General features: G+C 39.8%; 1 protein-coding gene across 1 annotated transcript in view; it reads left to right on the forward strand.

Annotated features, from left to right (window-relative positions):
* Dnah14 (dynein axonemal heavy chain 14) overlaps nucleotides 1-24,807 on the forward strand; it is a 225,140-nt gene that overhangs the window by 101,532 nt on the left and 98,801 nt on the right. Inside the window, 9 exon segments of the mRNA XM_050142810.1 lie at nucleotides 2,842-3,057; nucleotides 6,207-6,300; nucleotides 8,847-9,055; nucleotides 9,759-10,011; nucleotides 15,748-15,823; nucleotides 17,660-17,898; nucleotides 19,313-19,435; nucleotides 23,075-23,233; nucleotides 24,626-24,758. Of these exon segments, the coding sequence (XP_049998767.1) occupies nucleotides 2,842-3,057; nucleotides 6,207-6,300; nucleotides 8,847-9,055; nucleotides 9,759-10,011; nucleotides 15,748-15,823; nucleotides 17,660-17,898; nucleotides 19,313-19,435; nucleotides 23,075-23,233; nucleotides 24,626-24,758 (1,502 nt within the window).

Below are 24,807 nucleotides of genomic sequence, written 5' to 3' on the forward strand. Positions count from 1 at the left end.
TATTACTATTAAGTAAATATTAGATGTCTGTGAATTCTCAGGAAGTCCGTATGTATACATTTTTGCTTATATTTGTTTTCAGAAGGTTGCTTGGTTCGTTGGCTGGTTGGTTTCTTTGAGATAGAATTTCTCTGTATAGTCCAAACTATCCTGGAACTAACTCTGTAGACCAAGCTTGTCTTGAACTCAGAGATCCACCTGCCTCTGCCTCCTGCGTGCTGTAATTAAAGATGTGCACTACCGCCGCCCAGTTCACATTCTAATGCAATATAAAATAAAATGCTCCCCTAAACCATGTGAACTTTAATTATTTAAAGATTTCATTGTTGATCGTATACTCCACATCTTAGAAAGTCAGCTCCACAGTTATATGCATATTTTTCTGTTAGTATGAAATCTTCTCTTCAGAGCCATTCGAGTTGTAGTTTCTAATTCTTTATCATTTTTTTATAAACTCATCTTCTAAACAGATCTCACTGAGTTCTTAAGTAATAATTGCCATCAAAGAGCAGTGAATTATTGTACACTAAGACCAAGTGGGAGTCACTTCAGGAATACAAGGATAGTCCAACATTAAAACAGTTTAGTACAGAAGATAACAGAACAAGAGGAAGAAGCCGCATGATCAAGTCACAGAAAAGGAATGTGGTAGCTTTTCCCTTTGTAATTAGAAGAAAAGAATTCAGAAAACCAGAAATAGTCAGGAAACTCCTCAACCTGATAGGGGAGTTTATGGAATAGCCACAGTTCCCTCACACCTGTGTGGTGACGGCTGGAAGCCTTTCCTACAGCCGGGAGTGAGATAGACCATTTCCACCCCTATTGCTAACATTGCACCAGAAGTCTCAGTCCAGTGATTTGACGTGGATAAGTCCTGTAAAGACGACTTAACAGGCAGCTCATCAAGAAGTAAAACACAAAATGTGCTGGCAGAAAGGCTCAGACAGTAAAGTTGTTTACCACCATACTAATGACCCAGTTCAGTCCCCAGGACCCACAAGGTGAAAGGAGAGAAGTCAGACTTGCACAGCTGTTCTCTGATCTTGCATGCACACACACACACACACACACACACACACTATAAGTATAGTTAAAAAGTTAAATACAGGATAGGGTTGTTAGACTGGTGTTTGTGAATGATTAAATTGCGATACACAGTTTCAGGTGAAATGTAAACATAGAAGTTGAGATTTAGAGCCAGGTGGCGGTGGTTCAGAGCTTTAAGCCCAGCACTCGGGAGGCAGAGTCAGGCCGATCTCTGAATATGAGGCCAGCCTGGTCTACAGATGAGTTCCAGGACAACTAGGGGTACACAGAGGAAAAAAACCTGTCTTGAAAAATCAAAAAAAAATGAAGTTGTGTATGTCCTTTCTATTACTGAAAGTGAATTTCTGTCTCAAGTAACAGTATAGACCTGTCAATATTCACATATTCTGGGTCTCTGTTCTTTGGGGTGTATATGTTATGTCACCTTGAATTTATCCTTCCATGAATATACAGTATTTTTCCTCTTTAATGAACTTATTACCCAAAGTATATTATTATAGTGGCTAAGTATTCTTTTGGTTACCGTATATGAAATATTTTACCCTCTTTTCACTTCTGAAATAATTATTTGAAGACAAGTTTGCTTTATTTTTAAATTACTTGAATTCTTATCTTTAGCATTAAAATGAGCCTTTTGCATGCAGTATATGTTTAGAGCATATCTTAGCCTTTTATCCACTATACTGTTCTTTTCCTTTTAAGTAGTAAATTTAATCCATTTACATTTAATACAATGGCTCAGCACTTGTGTTGTTGTTTTCTGTTGTCTCCTATGTCTTACACCTTTTTGTTCCTCAGGTTACTACTTTTTACCTAGTTTTGATTTTTTCCTAGTGTATCATTTCAATCTCCCTTTCATCTTCTTTTCTGTATTTTTTCAGTTTTTCCTAATATAATCATATTAGGCTTACATTGATAGCTACTGTAAGCTACATGTCCCCTAAAACTTATGTGTTTAATCCCTGGCTCACAATGCCTCTGACTCCAACTGTATTTAGAGTTGACAGTAGAATGTGGCTCTGAGGGAAGAAGCCCTAACCAGATACAATTGGTGTCCAGCCTCTAGAAAAAAAATCAATTTAAGGCTCCTAGTCTGAAGCCCTAGTAAATTAGTATACCATACTAAGTACCAATTAATGTGGATTGGGTCTGTCTTAGTTTCAATAGCATGGTTAGTTCTGGTCCTATCCTCTGAACTACACCCTGCTGTGTACAGGCATCTTGTAAGTGATTCTCACAGCTCCTCTGTGTGTACAGCTGGAGTTTTTACTGTCTTATTTCCCAGAGATTCCCATCACTTTCCTATCTGTACCCATAATCTCTGGCCTTGACTTATGTGAGCTGTGTTTCCCAGCAACATGTCTTTCCTGTTAAAATCTGAGTGAGATGAGACAGAGGACAATTCTTTAGGTGGAGCCCAAGCAAGTTAAAAATTTGTGTATAAGATCCAAGTAGACTAAGAGAACACTCTGCTCCCTGTCTTGCTTTCCTCCACCATGGCTTCCAACAAACCACATCCCAATCCAAGTATATTTTCTACAATGGAGTACAGTGAGGGCCTTTTCTTGAAGGAGCTACTTGTACTGTTTAGATTGTTTTAATGGTTTTTATAGTATGGCTTACTTAAACAAGACATGTCCATTTTTACTGTTTCTTGTTCATTACTACCTTTGTAGAAACTTGTTTGATGTAAAAGATTTTGCCTAAAACCTGTTGGCAACAAAAGTAAGTAATTGTGCTACTATAGCTAATTCCTCTTAAGACAATGCTGAATTTCTCACCTCCTGCCCCCAGCTCGTAGGAAAAAAAGGAAAAGTTGATGTTTGTGTTTTGAATCCAAAATGTATCACCCTTAGTGAACTATATGGACAGTTGAACATTAATACCATGGAATGGAGTGATGGGTTATTGTCAGCAGCAATTCGAAATTTTGTGAATATTAGCACTGCAGAATACTCCAAGAAAGACAGTGATCTTGGACTAATGTCAAGAATTACAGATTTATCTAATGTAAGTTTGATGTGGAATTTAGTATTTTGCCTTGACTAATACAGACTGTTGCACAGTTCAAGCTATTTTATTAAAACATCATTAGCTACCTATTAATATAAAAGGAGAAAGTATTATAAAAAGTTATATTATTAAAGTAGACAATGCACTGTTAAGTATTTTGATGCTTTTTGTTTTGTTTTGGGGTTTTGTTTTTTGGTTTGTTTTTTTTTTTTTTTTTTGGATTTTTGAGACAGTGTTACTCTTGAGTTTCCAGATGGTCAGTAAACCATAGAATAAAGGTGGAGATAACTGTGTTGAAAGGGGTACAAAGAGAAGTAAACCTCAATAGAGAACAACCTGGTGATTTAAGTATCACTAATGAACCTTAAAAATTGAAGTAATGATAGTTTTGTTTTAAAAAATTAATAAACTATTTGATGCAAAATTTGTTAAATGGTAAATATAAGTGGCAAAAAATGAAAAGTTTTGTTCTTGTAACTAGTAAGTGAGATTATTGGTAATTTTCAGTAAGTAAGTTATATTAGCAAAAGGTGATATTTGAAACCAAAGAGATTAGCAAAGATAGAAAATAATAGTCTACATTTGCTAGCTCATAAAGTAATATACAAATATAATTTAGGACAATTTTGAGAATACAATCAGACCTCAGTATTCTTGAACTTCATCTCTGCAAATTTACCCCAAAATAGATCCAAACTATTTGGAAATGAAATGGTATCTGTGAGGAGTGTATACAGACTTTTCCTTGATTTCTCAGCTATCTAACATATAGACTTTAACCTGTGTTAGACTGAGTAATCCAGACACGAAGATGTGTGTAGGTTGTGTGTAAACGCTGTACCATTTTACAGAGGGTACCTAAGCACTCATAGTTTTGTATTTTCTGGGGCTTCCTAGAAACAGTCTCCCCTATAGATACCAAGGAATGACAGAACATGTTGAGATTTCTACTCAAACATTTCTTTAATTTCAAAATCAACTCCTAGTCACTTAAAGAGATAGTTTTATTAAGCTGATGCTATCATTTTATATTGGTAAGAAGATGCTTTCTATATGAAAAATTGAGTTATCTGTCTACCATATGAACTACTTATATTATCTCAAGTTCATGGAATACATTTAGAAATATATTCTCTATGGAGTCATTCTTTCAGTTTTATTATAAAGGTATGCTAAATTTTATCAAATGTCTTTTTTGTATCTATTGAGATGCTAATACATTTCTGTTTTGCTTTTTGATAACATGTATAAATTTGTATATATGTATAACATGATTATGCATTTGATTTGTATGTGTTAAGCCATATTGCATCCTTGGGATATATTCCACTTGATCATAGCTAAATCCTTTATGTATAATATTCTGTTTGAGTTGCTCATATTTTGACTAAAAATTTTGCATTTGTTTGATGAAGGTCTTTGGCCCCTTGCTTTTTGTTTCATAGTGTTCTTTTCAGTTTGGTCTCATGGAATGAGTCAGAAGAATTCCTTTCTCTTAGATCTTTTTAGCATATGTAAGGAAAATTAGTATTCAATCTTCTCATCAGTGGTGAAGCTATTTGGTCCTGGATTTTTGTTTGAGGAGGAAACTTTTTGTTATTGATTCAGTCTCATTGACCTTTATTGGTCTTTCAGAGGTTTTTCTTTCTCCTTGGTTCGGTCTTGGTGAGGTGTATGTGTCTAGGATTTTGTCCATTTATTTTGTTTTCAGATATGCTAGCATTTAATCTTAAATTTGTATTAATCCTTAATGTTTCTGTGGTATCTGTTATAATGTCTCAGTTCTCATCTCTAATTTCATGTAAATCTTCTCCTTAATCCAGCTGAAGGTTTGTTGCTTTTAATTATGTCTTATGTGGGGCAAAACTACGATTAAATTCAGGGTCCTGTGCATAGTCAACAAGATTTCTATTACCAAGACCCACATCTACACTGTTCCCTTTTTCTGATACAGGATCTCCCTAATTTTCCAGGCTGGCCTCAAACTTGTTTGTGTAGCCAGGCAGCCTCAAGCTTTTAATCCTTCTTTCCTAGCGTCCTAAGTAACCGGGCTGACATGTAACTAGAGGTTTTTCTCCCATCTACTAGTTCCCAATTAACCACTCTGAGGCTTGATATTAATTATAAGCTATTTTGCCTATTAGCTCAGGCTTATTATTAACTAGCTCTTACAACTTAAATCAAGCCATTTCTATTAGTCTATATTTTACCATGAGACTTCTAACTTGTTATCTCACATCTCGCTTCTCCAGCAGCTGATAGCATCTCCCTGACTCTGCCTTCTTTCTCCCTCTGTCTTTCCTTGGATTTCTGGCCTGGCTCTATTCTGCCTGGCTGTGGACAAAATCAGCTTCTTTATTAATCAATGGTAATAAAATATATTCACAGCATGCAAAAGAGCATCCCACATCAATGACAGACCTCTGCTCAGTCATTCTGTTGCTCTTAGAGTTGCACTAGGCATAGTGTTGTACGCTGTTAATCCCAATACCTGGGAAGGCAAAGATGGGTAGGTCTCTATGAATTCAAGGTAGCATTATCTAGAAACACATGAAGTTCTAAGCAGGAGAAATTCTATCTTAAAAAGAAAAAATTGTTTAGTTCCATATATGCATACACTTTGTAAGGGTTTTGTTGTTACAGATATTGCATTGTGATCATAAACACGATGATTTATTTTTGCAATTTGGGACTTGATCTATGACGCGATCTCCTCAGAAAGGTGTTCTTCATGCCAATAGGAAGTGTGAATTCCTGTATCTGTTGAGTAGGCTGCTTTGTACCTCGTGTAGTAGGTCCAGTTGGTGAAGTTCATCTGTGCTCTTTCTTTTCTTATTCTGTACCTGGATGATCTGATATTGGTAAAAGTAGAATGTTAAAGTCCCTTGCTATTACTGTACTAGAATCATTCAGCCTTATGTCTATTAGTATTTGTTCTGTCTATCTGATCCTCTGACACTGGGTTTTCATATGTTTACAGTCACTTACTAAATTCACCTCCTCTTTGCTTTATATTTACCATGAGTTTTACAAAAACATTTAAATTATAAAAGCCTATATTAAAAATATAGCGACTTGACATTGATGATTAAGACAGAAAACTGCTAGTACAATGCTATATCCTGATTATTCATTGTATAATTTAGATTTTCCAAGTTGGTGTCTCCACGGCAGCAGATATCGATAACAATGTTTTTATGAAGGAAGTAGAAAATGATGTTAAAACTCCAGAAACTTATAGTAAGTGTTATTATTAAATTTAGTATGTTGTTGATATAGAAAAGAAATTTTGAGTCATCATGAACTGCATATGATCTTATATTTCTGACTAGTAATATTCTTATTGCACAATTTACTTCTTTCTCATGTTCTTGCCTAAAATTTCTAATCTCACAACAACAGTTTTGCAATGTGTACGTATCTTATTATGATCTATAACCACCAGAGCTTAAGTAGCCTTTTAGTTTAAAAATAATTAGGACTAAAGGGTATTTGTAGAATAATGATGTGAGAAGCACAGTGGCACCTCCTGTCCCTAAACGGCAATGCCATCTGTGCATTGCTGCTAAGTCACACAGTTCCAGCAGGATCCATCACCAATGCCCAGAGTGGGTGTAAATACAGCTCCTGCTCCATGGGAGCTGCCACTCAACTGGAAGAGCCTCAGCCTCCTTTTCCTACCCCAGATAGCCTCAAGGCAACTCATCTACCCAAGTATGTTTGAGGTCCACACTCTAGAAGGGACTTTTCCTGCTTCATCTACTTTCCTAGAGTTTGGGATGGCATTCTGAGGTATTAGGATAAGGGATAGGATAGATATTTCAAGCAGAGCTTCTCAGCAGTAGCTATTTGGTTTCTACCTCTGCTCTCTGGGTCATCAAGGATGCTGAATGTCTTCAGGGTGCTTAGCTCTTTTCTATCTGCATGGTCACCTCCCTTATCCTGGTCTTCTGGGTGCTTAGCTGTTTTCTGTCTGTGTGATCACTTCCCTTATCCTGGCTGAGAGACTTTCTAAAATCATTGAGCCATAGCATATGGCACTGTCTTCTGAATGTGTGCATCTTCTTCCCCAAGGTTTGTACACTAAAACCCTAACCCTCAAGCTAATGATTTTGGAAGGTAGGGCCTTGGGGAAAGCAGATGGTCTTGAGGGCTGTGCTCTTGTGTGGGGGCCTAGTGTCCTATACAAGATGCACTCTGCCCCTACTGATAGAATTAGTGTCCTTGTAAAAGAGACTCAAAAAAAAAAGTCTTCCTGTCATGTGACTGTAGATGGAGCTGCAGGCCGCTTCCCCACCGCTCAGCTCCCGGCCACCGGCTAGCTTTACCCAAAATAATTACACAGAAACTGTATTCTTTTAAACACTGCTTGGCCCATTAGCTCTAACCTCTTACTGGCTAACTCTCATATCTTGATTAACCCATTTCTAATAATCTGTGTAGCACCACGAGGTGGTGGCTTACCAGGAAGATTCTTAACCTACTTCCATCCCAGAGAGGAGAGCTATGGTGTCTGCCTCACTTCACTTCTTCACAGCATTCTGTTCTGTCTACTCCACCTATCTAAGCTGCTGTCCTATCAAAGGCCAAGCAGTTTCTTTATTAATTAACGAATGAAAGCAGCAGATAGACAGATGACCCACCTACATCATGTGACCACGCAGCAAGAGGAAGTTTACTTTCTTTGAACCAGGAAACTATCTCTTACCATATGATCTGCCAACACCTACATCTCAGCCCTCCAAGTTCAGAGCTGTGACGGATTTATGGATACCGTTTACACACTGGCCAGTCACAGGCCATGTGTTCCAGCAGCCCAGAGAGAAGAGGATGGTGTGGGAAATGGGTGTTACAGCAGAAAGAGTAAGATGAGACTGCAGAGAGACTATGACGGGGTGGAAAAGAGGGTGACTGGGTTCTGAGTGAGATAGAATTTAAGTTTTCTACTTGATTCTTTGATTTTTTCCTTTGAAAAGGAACAGCATACCTAAAAACTACTCCTGAACAGAAGATGCAAATTTATAAATTATATTATTATGAAAATATATGGAACCATTTGTTTTTCTCCTATCCAAATTTTAAGGATTAATTGTGCATTTAAACAGTCTAAGAACAGCTAGAAATGCTTAAAGCAATTTCAAATATATAATGTATTTGTTGATTTGAATGAATTCTGGAAAATTAAAAACAGCCTCTTTTATAAGGCATTAATCCCATTTGTGAAAGTCAAGCACATCCAACACACACTCCAGTGTAACCTAGGCACTCCTTCTAGTGTTCCTGAGGCAATGCTTTTATCTTAGAAAATACTTTCTAGAGGCCACGGGTGGGAGTGGGGGCATAGCTCGGTAGATAAAGTACTTGCCACACGGGCATGGGACTAGAGTTCAGATCCCCAGAACCCAAGCAGAAACAGGTATGCATGCATCTGTAATCCCAATATCTAGGAGGCAGAGGTAGGGGACCTGCAGGGCAATGTGGCTAGCTGGGCCAGCCAGAATTACCAAGTGAGAGACCATGGCTCCATGAACAAAAGGGGACTGAGGAAGACATCTGACAGCAACCTGGGCCCTCTCCACACATGTGCACATACATACATACATACATACCCTCACACATGGATGCCCATGCATATGCAAATATGCATACACACCTGCACACATGTGTATCACACACACATAAACACACAAAGGAAACTGTTTTCTAATAAAATAGCAAGTTTTCAAGATCGTAACAAAAAAACTCTGAGATTAACCTGAGCTGCGTTAAAACGTTTTTCTTTCCAGATTTCGATTGGCAGTGGATTGTTTTAGATGGCCCAGTCGACACCTTATGGATAGAAAATCTAAACACTGTCCTCGATGAAACTAGAACATTGTGCCTGGCCAACAGCGAAAGGATGGCCCTGACTAACAAAATCAGAGTGATTTTTGAAGTGGACTCTATCTTTAACTCCACGCCTTCCATTGTCACCCGGTGTGCAGTGGTGTACATGGTACGTTCTCAGAGCCCAGCCCCTGACAGTCACGTGGTGTCTAGGATAGCGACTCATCTGCTAGTCATGTTTCACTTCTAGTCCCAGCTGAGTGACCCCAGTAGCTCAGAAACTTTATTTTCCCCCAAAGTCTCATAATCCGCAAGTAATACTGCCATTAACACTACATTGGGAAGTTAGAACATCTGTATCTCAGACAGACAGGTTAGGCCATTGATATGAATCATTTTGCCAGCAAAGGAAAGATTGCCCTGAAGCCATTTTTACTGCATAACGCTCAGAACTTGGGAAAGCATTACCAAGACAGTAATGTGAAGATAGAAAACACACCTCCCAAAATCATGCCCATCTGACGAGCTGTAGCTGACTCTCTTCTGTAATCTGCCTAACTTGGGGTGCAAGTTAGAATGAGGGCTAGGCCTGCCTATGCTGACCGGCTCCTTGCGGCTTGTACATCCCCAGCACACCACCCGTCTCAGATTCCCATTGCTCGTTTTCTTTTCAAACCATGGTTAAAACCCCAAGATCATTCCAGAGAATTGTGAGTCCTGTTTGCCACCGCCGCTGCTGGCTGCTGTTTTAGCTTTAAATAATGCTGAATTTAACCACGGCGGGAGGGGGGGTGGTGAAGTAAAAAATTTTTAAAAAAATAAAGAATGCTGTATTTTTGTTTACGTGCGATTTTCCTTTTTTTTACTCCTAGGACCCTGTTGATTTGGGATGGAAGCCTTATATTAAGTCGTGGCTTTTGAAAACTTCAAAAACCATAAGTCAGCCAGGAATGGAGTGTCTTGAATTAATGATTAAAAAGAGTGTTACAGAAGGGCTGGAGTTTCTGAAGAGGCACAGGAAGTTTATGCCGTACCCCATACAGGATGTGTCGGTCGTCATGACGCTCTGCAGGATTCTCGACGCTTTGTTTGAATTCATGCACATAAAGAGGGGAGGGGCAAAAAGTGAGTTTCCCCAGTCACACCGAGGCAACGGTGTCTCCACTCTTCAGAAGGAGCTTGTCACTGCCTCCTGGGTTTTTATGACAGAAAAGTGAAGGCAGGAAGAGCAGACTGTTTGCGTTAACAGCCAGCATGTACATAGAAAACTCTTAACAGACGTGCATATCCCCAGGGTGAACCGGTAACATACGTGTTCATATAGGTTCATAAACATGAGAAAGAGCCTTTAGAGATCTTGATTACTCCAGAATGTTCTGTTATGTTTTAAGGATTCTTTCAGGTAAGAAGTGTCTAAATGTGCACTGTGATCGCGCAGAGGCAAAGCAAGAAGGGACGTGCGCACGTTTCTTCCTTCCTGCTGCCATTTTCTGTTGGGTGATTTCTGCTGACTTAGCTTTCGACTCATTATGCCTTTTTCATGGGCTTGTTCTGAGGCTATTGTGTTTATTACTTACATTTCTGTTTGACTAGACTATAGATTTCATGACTCTGCTGAAATCTGACATTTTTTAAAGAATATAATACCCGATGCACCTCTCTTTGTGAAGGGTCAGATTCTTCAGATTCTACCATGACTTAAGAACACTTGACTTTGGGGACACACTTAATATACCTTAGCTACTGCTGTGGTTTTATCCTGCTTGCCCCGAAAGGCTCCTCTGTTGTTCCAAGTTAGCTGGAAAAGGTTGGTCACTAGGTACCAGAACTTGGAGAATCTTGTTCCTGGCTCCTCCTTCTCTTGCCTTCTCTCCCTCCTGTTAACAATGAGGTGAACAACCGCCTCTGCGTCACCAAGGCTCAGAGTCAGCTCAGCTAACTACTGTGGACTAAAATGTCTAAAACTGTAAGCCAAAAATGAATCTTTCCTTGTGAATATTATTCATGCCGGGCATTTTGTTATAGAGACAGGAACAGTAACTAAGAGAGAAAATTGGTTCCACGGCATAGGACCAAACTAGGCCATCTGAATATGGTGACAATTGCATGACTGGGCAGACTGTGGGGCCACTGGCTGTGGGACCAGGATTTATCTCTACTGCTTGTACTGTTTTTTTTTTTTTACCTGTTCTCTTTGGAGGGTGTTGACTGAGTTGTCTGTTCTGCCCAGTTCCCCCAGTTGTTAAGTTTCAAAGAAATCACACAAAGGTCTACATTAACTATAAACTGATTGGCCCATTAGCTAAGGCTTCTTATTAACTCTTATAACTTATATTAACCCATTATTCTTATCTATGTTAGCCATGTGGCTCGGTACCTTATTCAATGAGGCAGTCACATCTTGCTTCTTCTGTGGTGGGGCCAGGACTGCGGGAATGAGCTTTCCTCTTCCCAGAATACTTCTGTTCTCATTGACCCGCCTCTAATTCCTTTCTGATTGTCCCACCTATACTTCCTGCCTCAATACTGGCCAATCAGGGTTTATTTAAAATATAATTGACAGAATACAGACCATTGTCCAACACCGCTTCCCCCTCTTAAAAAAAAAAAAAAAAAAAAAAAAAAAAAAAAAAAACAAAAAACAAGAACTCGAACCTAAATCTAATATCCTTTGTTTAGCCTTTCTTCTGGCCATTAGCCATAACAACTTGTAACCAACATTCTAAACAAAGGAAAATATCCATAGTCCATTTTTGGGGAATGTGGGCATAGTTTTCTAGGCTACTTCCTGCTGTTTGGGGGCACTGATAATCTTATGGGGACCTAAAGAAAATTTAGAATTATGCCCAAGACCACTGAAGCTCACATGAAAACAATGGTGTCCTGGATACTGGCATGGCTCCCTAGGACTTACAGTGTATTCCACTAAGTTTTGGTCTTCCTTTCATCTGACCTCTCCTTTATCAGTCTTTTGAGTTCCTCCATTTTGGAGTAAGGCTACTTAGTCTTTGCCATTGTATGTAAGAAATGATTTATTTCACAGCTAAGGGGGGCACCGAGTGCCAAAGAATAGTTTGGACTTGATGTTTAAACAACGTTGGAGCTGTTAAGACTGTGGGAACCCATAAAGTTTGACCTGAATGAATTGGGCATCATGAGATTGACAGAAGTAGAATTGAACAGTTTGAGTATGAAGCATACCCTGTGAATGTCCGTGTTTGGTCAATGGTTTTGGCTCTCGAGGTGAGAGCACCTACCTAGAAGAAGCAGACCATTGTTTGCAGGTACTTGAGGATATGTTAACTTTGGATCCTGTCCCAGCCTACCCTCCTGTCTGCTTCCCAGTGCATAACCTCCTCCTCTATACATTCCCACCCCGTGATGATCTGCCTCACCAGGGAGCCAGCATCAACACAGCCAAGGACTATGAGCTAAAACCTCCCAAACTGTGAGCTAACTTAAATCTTTTCTCTTTGGGGATATATCTGTTGTGTATTTGGTACATAGGCTCTCTTCGCCTAGCTTATCAGACATACTAAGACCACTATCATCTGGCATGGTATCTACTCTATATATTATGTGATTTATTTAATTAATACTAAAAGTGACAAGAAGTGGTGGTTTGGGTACATATTTGGGCCATCATAAACCTAACAAGTGGATTGGAAACTATCACCTTCTTACTTTAGTTACTGTGCCTTGCAGTAGGTCTTGGATCCTAATTCCCTTAATTCCCCCTGCTTTACTGAAATTTTACATCCTTTGGTCAACATCATTTTTAGATTTTTTTTCATATCGAATCTCCCCAACTTCTGGTAGCCGTCATTCTGTTCTCTATTTCTGTGGAACGAGCACTTTTAGATTTCATATCTATATGGTTTTTGATGTTAGATTGTCTTCCAAGTGAATACCTGCTGTCATAAGTGATGGGATTTTCTTTCCTGTGGCTGACCAGTGTTGTTCTGTGCACACATCTCATCGTCTTTATCTGTTTGCTCAAAGAGTGGGAGCTCGGATTGCTCCCATGTCATGGCTATTAGAAATACTGTCTTGGTGACAAAGCATTCACAAATAGCTCCTGAAAATGCTTATTTTGTTTATATCCACATAGAAGTGAGGCTGCTGGAGAATGTGACCATTCTATTTTTTTTTTTTTTTTTTTTTTTTTGTGAGCACTGTGTACTTTCCTGTGGGCTTGTGGATCATGCGATCCCATTTGTTGAGTTTAGAAGTATTGACCTGCCTCTGGTTCTTATTGTTGCTATAGTTACGCTGCCTATTTTTCTCATGTCCCTTTCTAGAAATGATTTTTGTTTGTTACCTGATACAAGGCTCATTAAAACAATTTGTTATGATAAGAATATTTAACATTAAAGGAAAATTCTAACAAATTTCAGAGAGAGAGAGGGGCAACAGAGTAACAAGAAGAGATTAAAAATAAAAGGTTTCTATGTCAATACTGACTTGAGAAAACAAGAACAACCTTTATAATAGAATATTAAGGAGAAATCTGAACAACTAAAACCAATGTTAAAAGTAATTATATTCAATATGAAGAATATATCTATTAAAGACAGATATCCTCTGATTCAGTTTGAAAACAAAAATCTAGTGATGTATTCCCTACAAATAGATTCCTCAAAACAAAGGATGCAAAAGTAGCAACCAATTAACAGTTTGGCAGTAATATCCCAAAAATATGAATATGAGATATTAAAACATTTGGCCAAGCAAGAAACTATACAGAAATGCTTGTAACAGCATTCTTCACGATAGCCAGAAAATGGAACCAACTCATTGCCTCTTGTCTGACGAACATGTAAACAAAATATAGTATATTCATACAATATTGACAACATTACATGAAGGAAACTAGCCCAAAAAAGCTACATGTTAACTGGGCACCTGTACCCAGAACTCAGGAAGTAGGAACAGGAAGGCTCATGTCTCAAAAAATCGAGGTCTGGAGGGTGGCACCGGCGGTAGAGCACTCCCTACATGTACGAGGCCCTGGGTTTAGTACTTGTCCATTGTTGGTTGTTATTTACTTTACTCTTTGGGGTTTTTTTGTTCTTTGGAGGGCCCTGCCACCCAGATCCCAAATAAACCACACACGAAGTCTTTCTCTGTCTTACAAATGGCCGGCCTTAACCTGGCTTGTTTTCCTGCCAACTTTTCTTACCCTAAATCAACCTGTCTACCTTTTGCCGCTGGGCTTTCATCTTTCTCTTTCTTCTATAATCTTACTTTCACACTTATTCTGGCTAGCTGGCCCCTGTCCGCTTCCTCCTCCTCTCCACAGTTCTTCTTTTTATGCTCTGCCCGCCCGCCCCACCTATCCTTTCTCCTGCCTCACTATTGGCCATTCAGCTTAGGTGGTTTACACAGGCAAGGAATCACAGCTTCCAGGAAGAGTCAGTCAAAGAAGAGCAGAAATTATCCTTAGAAAATTATGAAGATATCTCCTACACACATGTGAGAACACACACATACACACACTGTAAAGTACCACAAGCTTAAAAGATGAGAGACCAGGAGTCACTTGTCTGTTTCCACACTTGAGCTAAATGCCAAGACAACAACCTACAAAACAAGGAAGCCTCTGGGACCCTCTATGACAACATAGGGAGTTTCTACACAGTAGCTACACGGGGAACTAAAACTATTTACTTTTATAATTTATACTAAAAAAAGAGACATACTCAAACTTATTTTATTCTTTGCTTCGTTTTGTGATAGAGTTTCATGTACCCCAGGCTAATCTTGAACTTTGAGCAAGGATGACCTCCTGCCTATACCTCCTGAATGTGGAATTACAGGCTTGGGCCACCACATACACTTTTATTGTTAAAAAATATGATATTTGGAGAAGATAAATAGATGATAAAAAAGAAACTATAACTGGTATATTCAAATTTTTCATAAAATTGGGAGCAGAAGTATATGCCAAGTATACAAGGTACTGAGAAATTAGTTCCCCTCTTAACCCCTTTGTCTCCTCATCTAGCTCCTCAAAGGCTACTCCCCTGAAATGACAACCCCACCCTGCAGCAAGCCTTAACCATTCCTTAATATCTCCTCAGGAAAGGATGGGGCCTGTGGGGACTTCCTTACCCTTGGTAGATATTGATGTCTAGAATGTACCAAAGAATAAACTCAAAAAGAAGGTACCGATTGAGACAACCTTCTTAAAGCAATTTAGCAGTGCAGAACATAGTGAGGAATTTGCCTTCATGGTGTTGTTCTAGGACCTTTTATAATTATAATCTGAGAATTATGCAAAGGTCCATACACAGCCAAACTATTTGCAGTCATAGAAAAACCTGAATTCCAGCAATGGGAGATTGGCTTAGTAAGTTACACTGCAAAATGCCTCAAAGGACACAAAATGGCACTAAAAGCAGCCTTAAAATCCAAAACCCGGATAAGAACACAAGCCTTTCCATTTTTATCTGGGTTTAAAATTTAAAATAATTGTGTGCTTTATGTTATTTCATAAGTAATACAGCAATATTTTAATGGTTGTGGGGGAGAGTGAAACTGCGAGTTATTGTTTTTCCTGCATACTTTTCTGTTTTGAAATGTTCTAAAAGAAATATATTTTAATACTGAGAATGCAAATATTAGAAAACTAAGCTATAAAGAATGAGTCACGATTTATTCTGTTTTCCTCTGTGGAATGGATGACTTGGACAAAAGGAGTCAGGAAGAGACATGCGCAGTCTGCCTGCGATGCTCCAGTGGGAATGACCCTTCCTACAGCGGTTCACAGCTCGACAGTGTTACAGGCTGGGCCTCATTAGTTAACCTATGAAACTGTAGATCTGTTGTTAATTGTGCAAAAATCCTGTCGTTTCTAAGGTGATGACGAAACGGATGACACCCTCACTAGAGAGACAAAAGCTGTGAGAGTCAAGTTCAAGAATATGGAAAAGAGGTCAGTTACATTCCTCCAGCAAAGGTGTTTGCAGAACCTCCTAGATGTGAAACACCCAATGCACATGGGACCATTGTCAGTTTTCACAAAATTACATAAAAAGTCTACATTATTTTTTCCCAACTCAGAGTCCTCTGTATAACTAATACAAGATAATCACGTTTTATTATTTTTACATAGATTATTGTAAAAAAAATTCATCTTGCCCTTACACATTTTAGAATGGAATAAAATTGTGTTTATTTTACATATCAGCCATTTATAAGCTACAAAACATTGAACAAGTTATAAAATTTTAAATCTCTACCTCATTTACAAACCTGGAACGATAATGTGACGTGCTAGCTGTCTGGATCAGTTAGGTTAATAGTCAGGTGCATGGTGCATTATAGCTATAGAATTATTCCCTCTATATTTCTTCTGGATGGTGGCCTTCGCTGAGCCCACAGTCTAAGTCCCTGCAGCCTCCATGGCCAGCAGAGTGACGTCCATAGAGATCAAGAAGGCAGTTGAGCTCAGCACTACTAAGCTGACGTTGGTTCAAACCCTGGGAGTCTGACCCCAGGGGGTTACTTTAGGTAGGTGGAATTTAATGAAAGCATTTATGGTGATAATTAACTCCACCCCATGTGCATAACAAAGCATTCACAAAGCTCTCTGGGCAACAAAGTAAGCTAAATAAAAATTAGGTATGATGGCGAAACTGTTTGCAAAGTACATGTGACCTCTCCCATAAAGACAGGCTCTGTGGAGTGAGAAGGGCAAGCCTGTGAGAAGGGTCTCTGCCTCCAGGCTAGAATGCATGTCCACTCCCAGCCTTCTGGATAGCAGATACCGCCTTCCTTCCCTTGATGGAACAGCTGCTTACCTGTGAGCACAAGGTGCCCTGTGCCCCCCACATTAACCCGCGATTATTTCTCAGATCGTACTCAACTCAGAGCTTTGTTTATTCCTCCCTGGCCTGTGAAAAAGGCATCGTGTCCCCTTCGTTCTGAGCGACTGAGAAATAGTAAACATTTCATAAGTGTTTGCTAAGTTGTGCACAGCAAGACATTTCAGACAGAACTATACAAATGTACTATGTGCCAATAGTGACTGATGAATTTCAATCTGATAATATCTTAGTTTTTTATAATTTTATGATAATATTTAAACAATGCAAGATGTTGGAAGTAGGCCCAATCCTGTTTATTATCATTAATCCTATCACCCCAAAACTCATGGTTCATTAACCATGAGGAGCCTGGATTAACCTCAACTAGAAAGCAGTCTCCTCAGATTCCGGGTGCCCGTCAGTAGCCATGTTGAACTAAATCAGCCATTAAGACTTGCCAAGAGAAATGCAAAGCAAATCACTGTTTACTGGGTCTTTCATGAAACACAGAATTAGCAGATCCTCTCCCCCAGCAAGTAAACTTTCAACTAAAGTTCACCTAAAATTAAAAGAGTTTACTTATAAACACTAAATAAAATGATGTGCATATGTAAAGCATGTATATATATCAAACTATTAAACAAGTATCAAAAATCTATATGATAAAGGTGTGAATATACATACATTAAATAGAATTATATGTTAAGTAGAGGTATATGATAAGTTTGTCAACACATTACCAAAAACAGCTGTGAAACAAAAGTAGGAATGTCTTATAACATATAGTACTTTAAAAATAAACATAATAACTAATTTCTGTGACTGTTATCTGAGTAAAAATTATGTATCTAAATTTTTACATCAATACTCTATTGCAATTTTTAACAAGACTTTCACATAATGTTGAGATCAATTTTCCAACCACTTCATAAAGCTTCTGGCATTAATTTTCGCCCACACAGCTACTACAGGGATGAGAATGCATGGTACTTGGAGAAAAATCCTGAAAAGTTAACAGTAATGATTCAGAAGATCTTCGTGTTTGCGTTTACGTGGGCATTTGGAGGGGTTTTAAAGCGCGAAGACCAACATGAAGAAGACTTGCTATTTCGTTCAAGTTTTGAACCTGATTCTCTTGCAGAAGTAACCTACAATTTTGACAACCTTGTTCATGAATTATTTGAAGAAGAGTCAGAAAGAGGTCAGTTACCTACCAGTTATAAACTAGTTTATTTTTGTTAAGACTATAAAATCTAAATTATACACAAAATAGCATGATGATGGGAAATGTGTTCAGTGGGTAAAGAATATTAAGGTCTTTGTTTGGATAGAAATATTAAAAAGTTTTGGATTAATCAGGACAATATATAAATCAGTATATTTGAAACAAACAGAATGCTAAAAATAAACTAATAAGTATATGTGATACAAATACAAAATAAGGCAGAGGAGCAGCAAACTAAAATAGAAGTCAAAAGTTAAAGCAGATTAAAGAATACTATATTTAAAAATAATAGTAACCTGCAGGAGCTGAGGCGATGGTTCAGAGGGTAATAGAATTTTCTGTACATGCATTAATCCCTGAGTTCAAATCCTGTACCCACTTTAAAAGCCAGGCCTGGTTGCATGTGCCTGCAAGCCCAGCACTGGGGAACGGAGATAGAAGGGTTCTGGGACCAGCAACCCTAGCCAAATGGTAAGTTTCTGGCTCAGGGAGAGCCTCACTGTGTCGTGGCAATGACGTGGACAGTGACAGCAGACACCTGCTCTCCTGTTCTGGCCTCCACATGTGCGCGCACACAGGCATGTACCACACACACAAGGATCCACAAACCACTGTGAACTCGTCTGACTTTAACAGCATAGTTTTATCGACAAAATTTGTAAGGATTCTGAGAGAAAACAAGCAACTGGAAAATCATGGTCAAGTGTGGCACTTGGAGAGTGGAGGCAGGGAGACATCCTTGAGTATATAGCGAGTTTGAGTCAAGCCTGGGCTACATAAGACCTTGTCTCAAAAAGAAAACATAACAAATCATTTTAATATATCTCTAACAGAAACTGAAAGAAGAAAACAAGCCATGCAAACTAACAAGGTGTATATTAATATATCAACTGTGGTATGTGGTTGGGCATGTACACCCATGAGTTAAATAGCAACTCTGCTATCTTTGATGAAACTGTGGATAATCTATTTTGCTTTTCTAGCTTATATTTTCAAGAATCTTTTCCAATAAATGTATTATTTTTAAATGGGAAAACTTTATGATTTACAAATATTCTCAGCGTTCTATATTATATTGGCCTGAACTGAGCCAGTGTGCTGCTGGGATTTACTAGCTTTTACACACACAGCAATAGGAAGCACTTTGGGATAAGATTTCATAGGCCATTTGATCACAGTTTACTCTTGTCTACATGGGAAATGATTTAAAAAGTTAATCAACCTTTGCTCATGTACAAACCAATATGAGAGGAAATGCCCTGCCTGTTTTATGTAGCTATATGAACTCCAGTGGGCTCCTGGCCCACAAACCCTTCCCGTCAGGTAGAGCGCGGCATTGGTGAATTGGTGAGCCGCTGTCTTACTGGATTCTTGTTTGTGTTGTTTTCAGACGGAGGTATCAACTTACCAGGTGGTGAACAGTCTATATTTGGGTATTTTGTAGACTTACAGAATTGTGAGTTTATGCCTTGGTCAGATTTAGTTCCTAGTGCTCAGACAATAATTCAGAAAGGTAAGTATATTATTTTTTAAAGGCTTTCAGCTTTTCTAAGATTCTAGAAGTATTTTAATCATAAAGATAGATGTGTTAGCACCACTGAGGGTTGACATGTTCCAGTATTTATCTTTGTAGGGGTAGCTTTTCTTCACGTTAATAAGACGTGCCTTGAGATCACCTTAGAACATTACTTTATAAGAAATTTGTAGTAGGGGCTGGAGAGATGGCTCTAAGATGAAGAGCACTGGCTGCTCTTCCAGAGGTCCCGGGTTCATTTCCCAGCCCCCACATAGAAGCTCACAGCTTATCTGTAACTCAAGATCCAGGTATCTGTAGCCTTCTTCTGGCCTCCCTGGGCACCAGACATGCATATGATGCACAGATATACATGTTGTCAAAATACCCATAGATATAAAATAAATAATTTTTAAATGTGTAGTATATTTAGACACATTATAAAACTATAGTATGGAGAGGCTCACCAATGACAGTGTCTATTTTTTTTAACTAGCTGTGCTCACTAACCAATAATGCAAAGTAACTCTTTCAAAGTAAGAAAACACATACACATAAGATCATGTAGCTGTTTGTAAACGAAACCAGCAATTTAAAAAGAAGGTGTTTATGTTGGATCACTCCTAGAATCCCAGCACTTGGGAGACTGAGACAAGACAATAGCCATTAGCTCAAGTCCAGTCTGGAACACATAGTGAGTACCAGTCCAGCCTTTAGCCCCTATCTCAAAAGAGCAACAACAAAAAAGAAGAAAAGGATGGTTTAATTTTCATGCCAGCACTTATCCATATTAGCAACCTGCCTCTGCCTATCACAGAAGAGCCTTCATCTTGCTGAACTCTGGGAGCTTGGTAGGAGATGAAGGCAAGAACTTAATGACAAAACTTCATTAAAATTAAAGTTAAAAGTTATTTCAGTTTTACAGTTTTTCAACTCTCTAGTGGTGTGAATACTTGTGGACCAGAAATTATGAATTCTTTAGTTTCCATTTGGGTCTTTCCCAGGCTGGTCAGAAGCAGAAGGATTCCTGCAGCTCTGGGGAGTCGCCAGTGGCTGCAGCTCCCAGGCAGCACAGAACCTCAGGGTGAACAGCCCACCTTCCCCCAGTATGCTGTGCCGCTGAACTAGAAGGTTCCGTTGTATTAAATGCATTTCAAATAGCAATTTTTTTTAACTTACCACAGGTTTATTGGAAGTAGCTCCATCATAAGTTGAAGAGCATGTGTATAAAGTATTAATAAATGAATGATTTGGGGGTGCTGAGGAAAAGTAGAGGCAGTGGGAGCCAGGTCGACAAGGCAGCTACCTCCAGGAAGCTACAGCAGAGGTGGCCTGCTTGCCAGAAGTCCTTGTGGGAACATGGGCTCTGTCGCCACTGCCCCGCAGCCCCCCTAGCCATGGCTGGCAGTGAAAGCATGGAGAAGAAAGACCCCCCAAGTCTTCAGCACTGTCACATGAGACCCCCCCAGTCTTCAGCACTGTCACATGAGACCCCCCAGTCTTCAGCACTGTCACATGAGACCCCCCAGTCTTCAGCACTGTCACATGAGACCCCCCCAGTCTTCAGCACTGTCACATGAGCACTGTCACATGAGCACTGTCACATGAGCACTGTCACATGAGCCATCAGAAACAGACGTGGACTTCTGACTCCAAGTGACACCCAAGAGGTTGTATTTGTGCCATTAAGAATAGTTCAGTGGATAAAGACCACCAAACCTGGTGACCTGAGTTTGATCCCTGACATCCACAGGGTCCTCGGAGCTCTGCCTGCTCAGTGTGGCATATATACGGCCACATACACATAAACAAAACTCTTTTTAAAATAGGCTCCATGGTGGTCTCTGGCCAGTGTAGAAGGTGGGGAGACTGTAGAGTTTAATGTGCTGGAGGAGAAAGGAATGCTGAAGCAGCCCGTGGGACTGGCCTGCAAGGCGTTCTCAGATCCGTTTAGCGCTGCTAGCTAGGTGCAGCTCCAGCCAAGGCTGCTTTGGCGGAGGCCATGGAGCCCCTAGTAACACCGCTAAGAGGGAGCCGAAGATGCTCACTGAAATCTACACCACCACCCAAGGCACCTTGTGCCTGGTCTTCAAATAAAAAGTCAGCTTGAAGATAGTTGAAGGAGTTACAAAGTATAAAACATGACAAGGCCAAGGCTAGAGAGATGGTCTGGAGGTTAAGACCACTTGCTGCACTTAACAGAGAACCAAGTTTCAATTCCTAAAACCTTCATGAAGGCTCACAACCATCTGTCACTCCAGCTCCAGCGGATCCAGTTCCCTCTTCTGGCCGCTGTGCACACAGTGCAGACAGACGTCCAGGCAAAACAGTTACACACGTAACATACAGTGTTACTTAAGTGACACGGGCAATTTAAGGAAGAACTGAGTAGAACTGTTTTTAAAATTTGTATTTATTGTATGTGTGCGCATGATGTAGGTGTGCACACACGTGTATGGTGGGAGGGGCGCGTGTGCTGTGGCAGCTGTGTGGAAGTAATATCGATCCTCATCACCACCACACTGGTGAAGGATTTGTTGAATGGATCCTTAGTGTTTTAAATAACACTAATAAAAACATGTTGGCTTAGAAGAATCTCTAAAATTCACTAAAAGCGAGGGATGGAACAGAATCTACATGGGAATTAGTAGTTAGAAAAGGCGGGAAGCAAAACTGCTTCTATGCAGCTATGTATGGCTCAGTGCGGTGTCTCTGTGTGTGCTTTGAATCTGTACTGTTTGGCTACTGTTTATGAAGAAGAAGAATAAACAACAGCTGAGTAAACACGGCTGCGTTAGGACCAACTGACAGTTCAGCTGTGTGCTGGTGTAATGAGGAAAGAATTCGGATACAGTTTCTTTAAAGGGTGTGATACAGGGCAGAGAGTAAGGGAGCAATCTCTGGAGCCCAAGTAAAGGTGGAAGGAGAGGACCAACTCCACAAAGTTGTCCTCTGACCCCCCCCCACACACACACACACTACAGTAGACAAGAGTAATAATAAGGTGAAGTTTTAAAACAAGGATCAGGGTAACACTCTAGAGAGTAGTTTTGTTCGTTTGTTTATTGGTTGGTTGGTTGGTTGGTTGGTTGGTTGGTTGGTTGGTTGGTTGTTTTGTTCTATCTTGTGTGTCTGTCTGTCTGTGTTTTATTTCACAATGAATTGTCTGTATCCAACTGTTCTTTACTTTTTGAAATGTCAGTTTCCTGAGGTCCAGATAATAAGGTTCAAGGTTCATAAACACTTGAATGACCAAAACTTCTAGCAGAAAAAGAGTCTGGATGACAGGAAGGGCAGCAAGAGAAACGGGGTTCTTAGTCTGCATGGCGGGAAGGGCAGCAAGAGAAGCGGGTTCTTAGGGCAACAGGCAGCCTTGGGAAGAGAGCTGCTTCCCCATCCTTCTATCAGCAGGTTAGGCTAGGAAAGTCAGCTGACTCTAGGAATGTGCACAATGTCTTGGACAACTAAGCGTGCAGGAAGAGCAGTCTCTGAGGCCATCTAACAACACTGGCCAGTCTGTCCATGTCCACGTTGCCACGTACCACGCTAACTTACCCAGAGAATACCGAAGAGCAAAAATTATTGGCTGCTATCTTATTCGAGGTCACCTGGAACTTACACACTGTTTTCCGACCTTAGGGACGTCGTTACTGACTGACTTCCAGGGATCGAGTGACAGTGTGCTGAGGATGAAGGAGTGCGGGGAGTATGTGAACTACACTGCTACCCGGGACACCATCTGCCTGTCTTTCCTCATGAGTCTTCTCCTGAAGAATTCCTGCCCTGTACTTCTCACAGGTATTGAAAAGAGGCAAAGGAATTTCCAAGTCAGGAAGAAGTTGAACAATTCCTGGGCCTGGCCATTTTTAAGTGAAATTTGACTAATTGGCCCTGCAAGTTGAGAGAGCCTGATTTCCACAGATCTACCAACAGCCTATGAAAGCCCGTTTTAACCAAGGACATTATAAGCTTGCCTATGTGTTCCTTGTCTTCCTTCTTCTCTGCCCAGCTTCCCTTTTTGTTCTTGCTGAGTGGACCAGTCTGTTACTAAACAGGTGATCCTCCTGCCTCAACCTCCCAAGTGCTGGAATTATGGGTACGCCCACCACTCCAGACTTGGATGTTATAGTTTTTCATCTTTTCATTACATTAAAGACAAACTCTAGAAAGATACACACTGGATGAACGTGTGGTTGACCTCCACAGTCCAGAGGCCCTGGTCATTAGAGGGCCACCTCTGCAAATGCCAAATGTCTAATTAAACTTAAACAATTTGTAAAGATGCCATAAAATTCTTCCAGCCTTCTACCAAAGGAGTAACTCAATACAGTTCTTGTCCGTTCTGAGTATTTATCCAACCTATTGACTAACAGTTTCCTGTCTCTGACCTGTGTTGTGTATCCCTAGAGGAGAATAATAGAGTGTTCCCAGGGACACACACAAAGAAGTTCAGCAGTGTGGCACTCAGATTACACACAGTCACCTCCAATTTGTCTAAGGAAACTCTTACATTTTTCTGTCTTGTGAACTTGGAGTCATGAGTCCTTGTTCTGCTTCAGTAAGTTTATATTTAAATGCCACCTTAAACGGTGTTAGCACAAAAAAAAAAAATAAGGGAACTGAGTGTTGTGATATAGGTCTGTAATTCCAGTACTCCTGAGGCGAAGGCAGGAAGGTTGTTGAGTTGAAGGCCTGGAGGTGGGATGGAGAGGAGGCTTAGGGTCCGCAGCACTCACAGAGGCTCAGGTTCATTTCCTAGTACATACTTCGTGGTTCAGAACCATCTGTAACTTCAGTCCCAGGAGAGTCTGCAACCTTCACGGGCAGGTGTCGCACACCGTGTGCGCACACATACAGATACAGCACTCGTGCACATAAAATGTCTATTTTTAATTGATTTTGCTTCGTTTGGTTCAAAGAGTCTTATTTAACACAGTTCTAGTGTGCTAAGCAAGAAACAGTTGTGATGGGCTTAAATGAACATTAAATAAAAAATACAATTATCTCTTAATCTGTCTTTTGTAAGAATATAAATCAGACAGCTTGAAAGAAATTTACATTAAGTTCTAATTAACTTCTCTCACCTTTAAAACAGAAGAACAAAAATGTGCTTTCCATGCCAATTCAAATGAATACATGTCTACTAGCTCATGCTAACATGTGGACATGTGCAATGCATCTCCCCCTCAGGAGACACCGGTGTCGGGAAGACCACTGCCATCACGGAGATGCTTGACAAGCTAGAGGGCCGAGGAACATTCGATATAAAATTCGGGTCAATTTTAGGAAAAGTCCTGTTACATAATGAAATTAAAAGAACAAGGTATATCTATACATCAAACTTTAAATTTGACTTATCTGGCAAAAATGTT

This window comes from Alexandromys fortis, unplaced genomic scaffold (assembly GCF_014885135.2).
Source record: "Alexandromys fortis isolate MF-2015 unplaced genomic scaffold, M_Fortis_MF-2015_v1.1 scaffold_51, whole genome shotgun sequence".
NCBI lineage: Eukaryota > Metazoa > Chordata > Mammalia > Rodentia > Cricetidae > Alexandromys > Alexandromys fortis.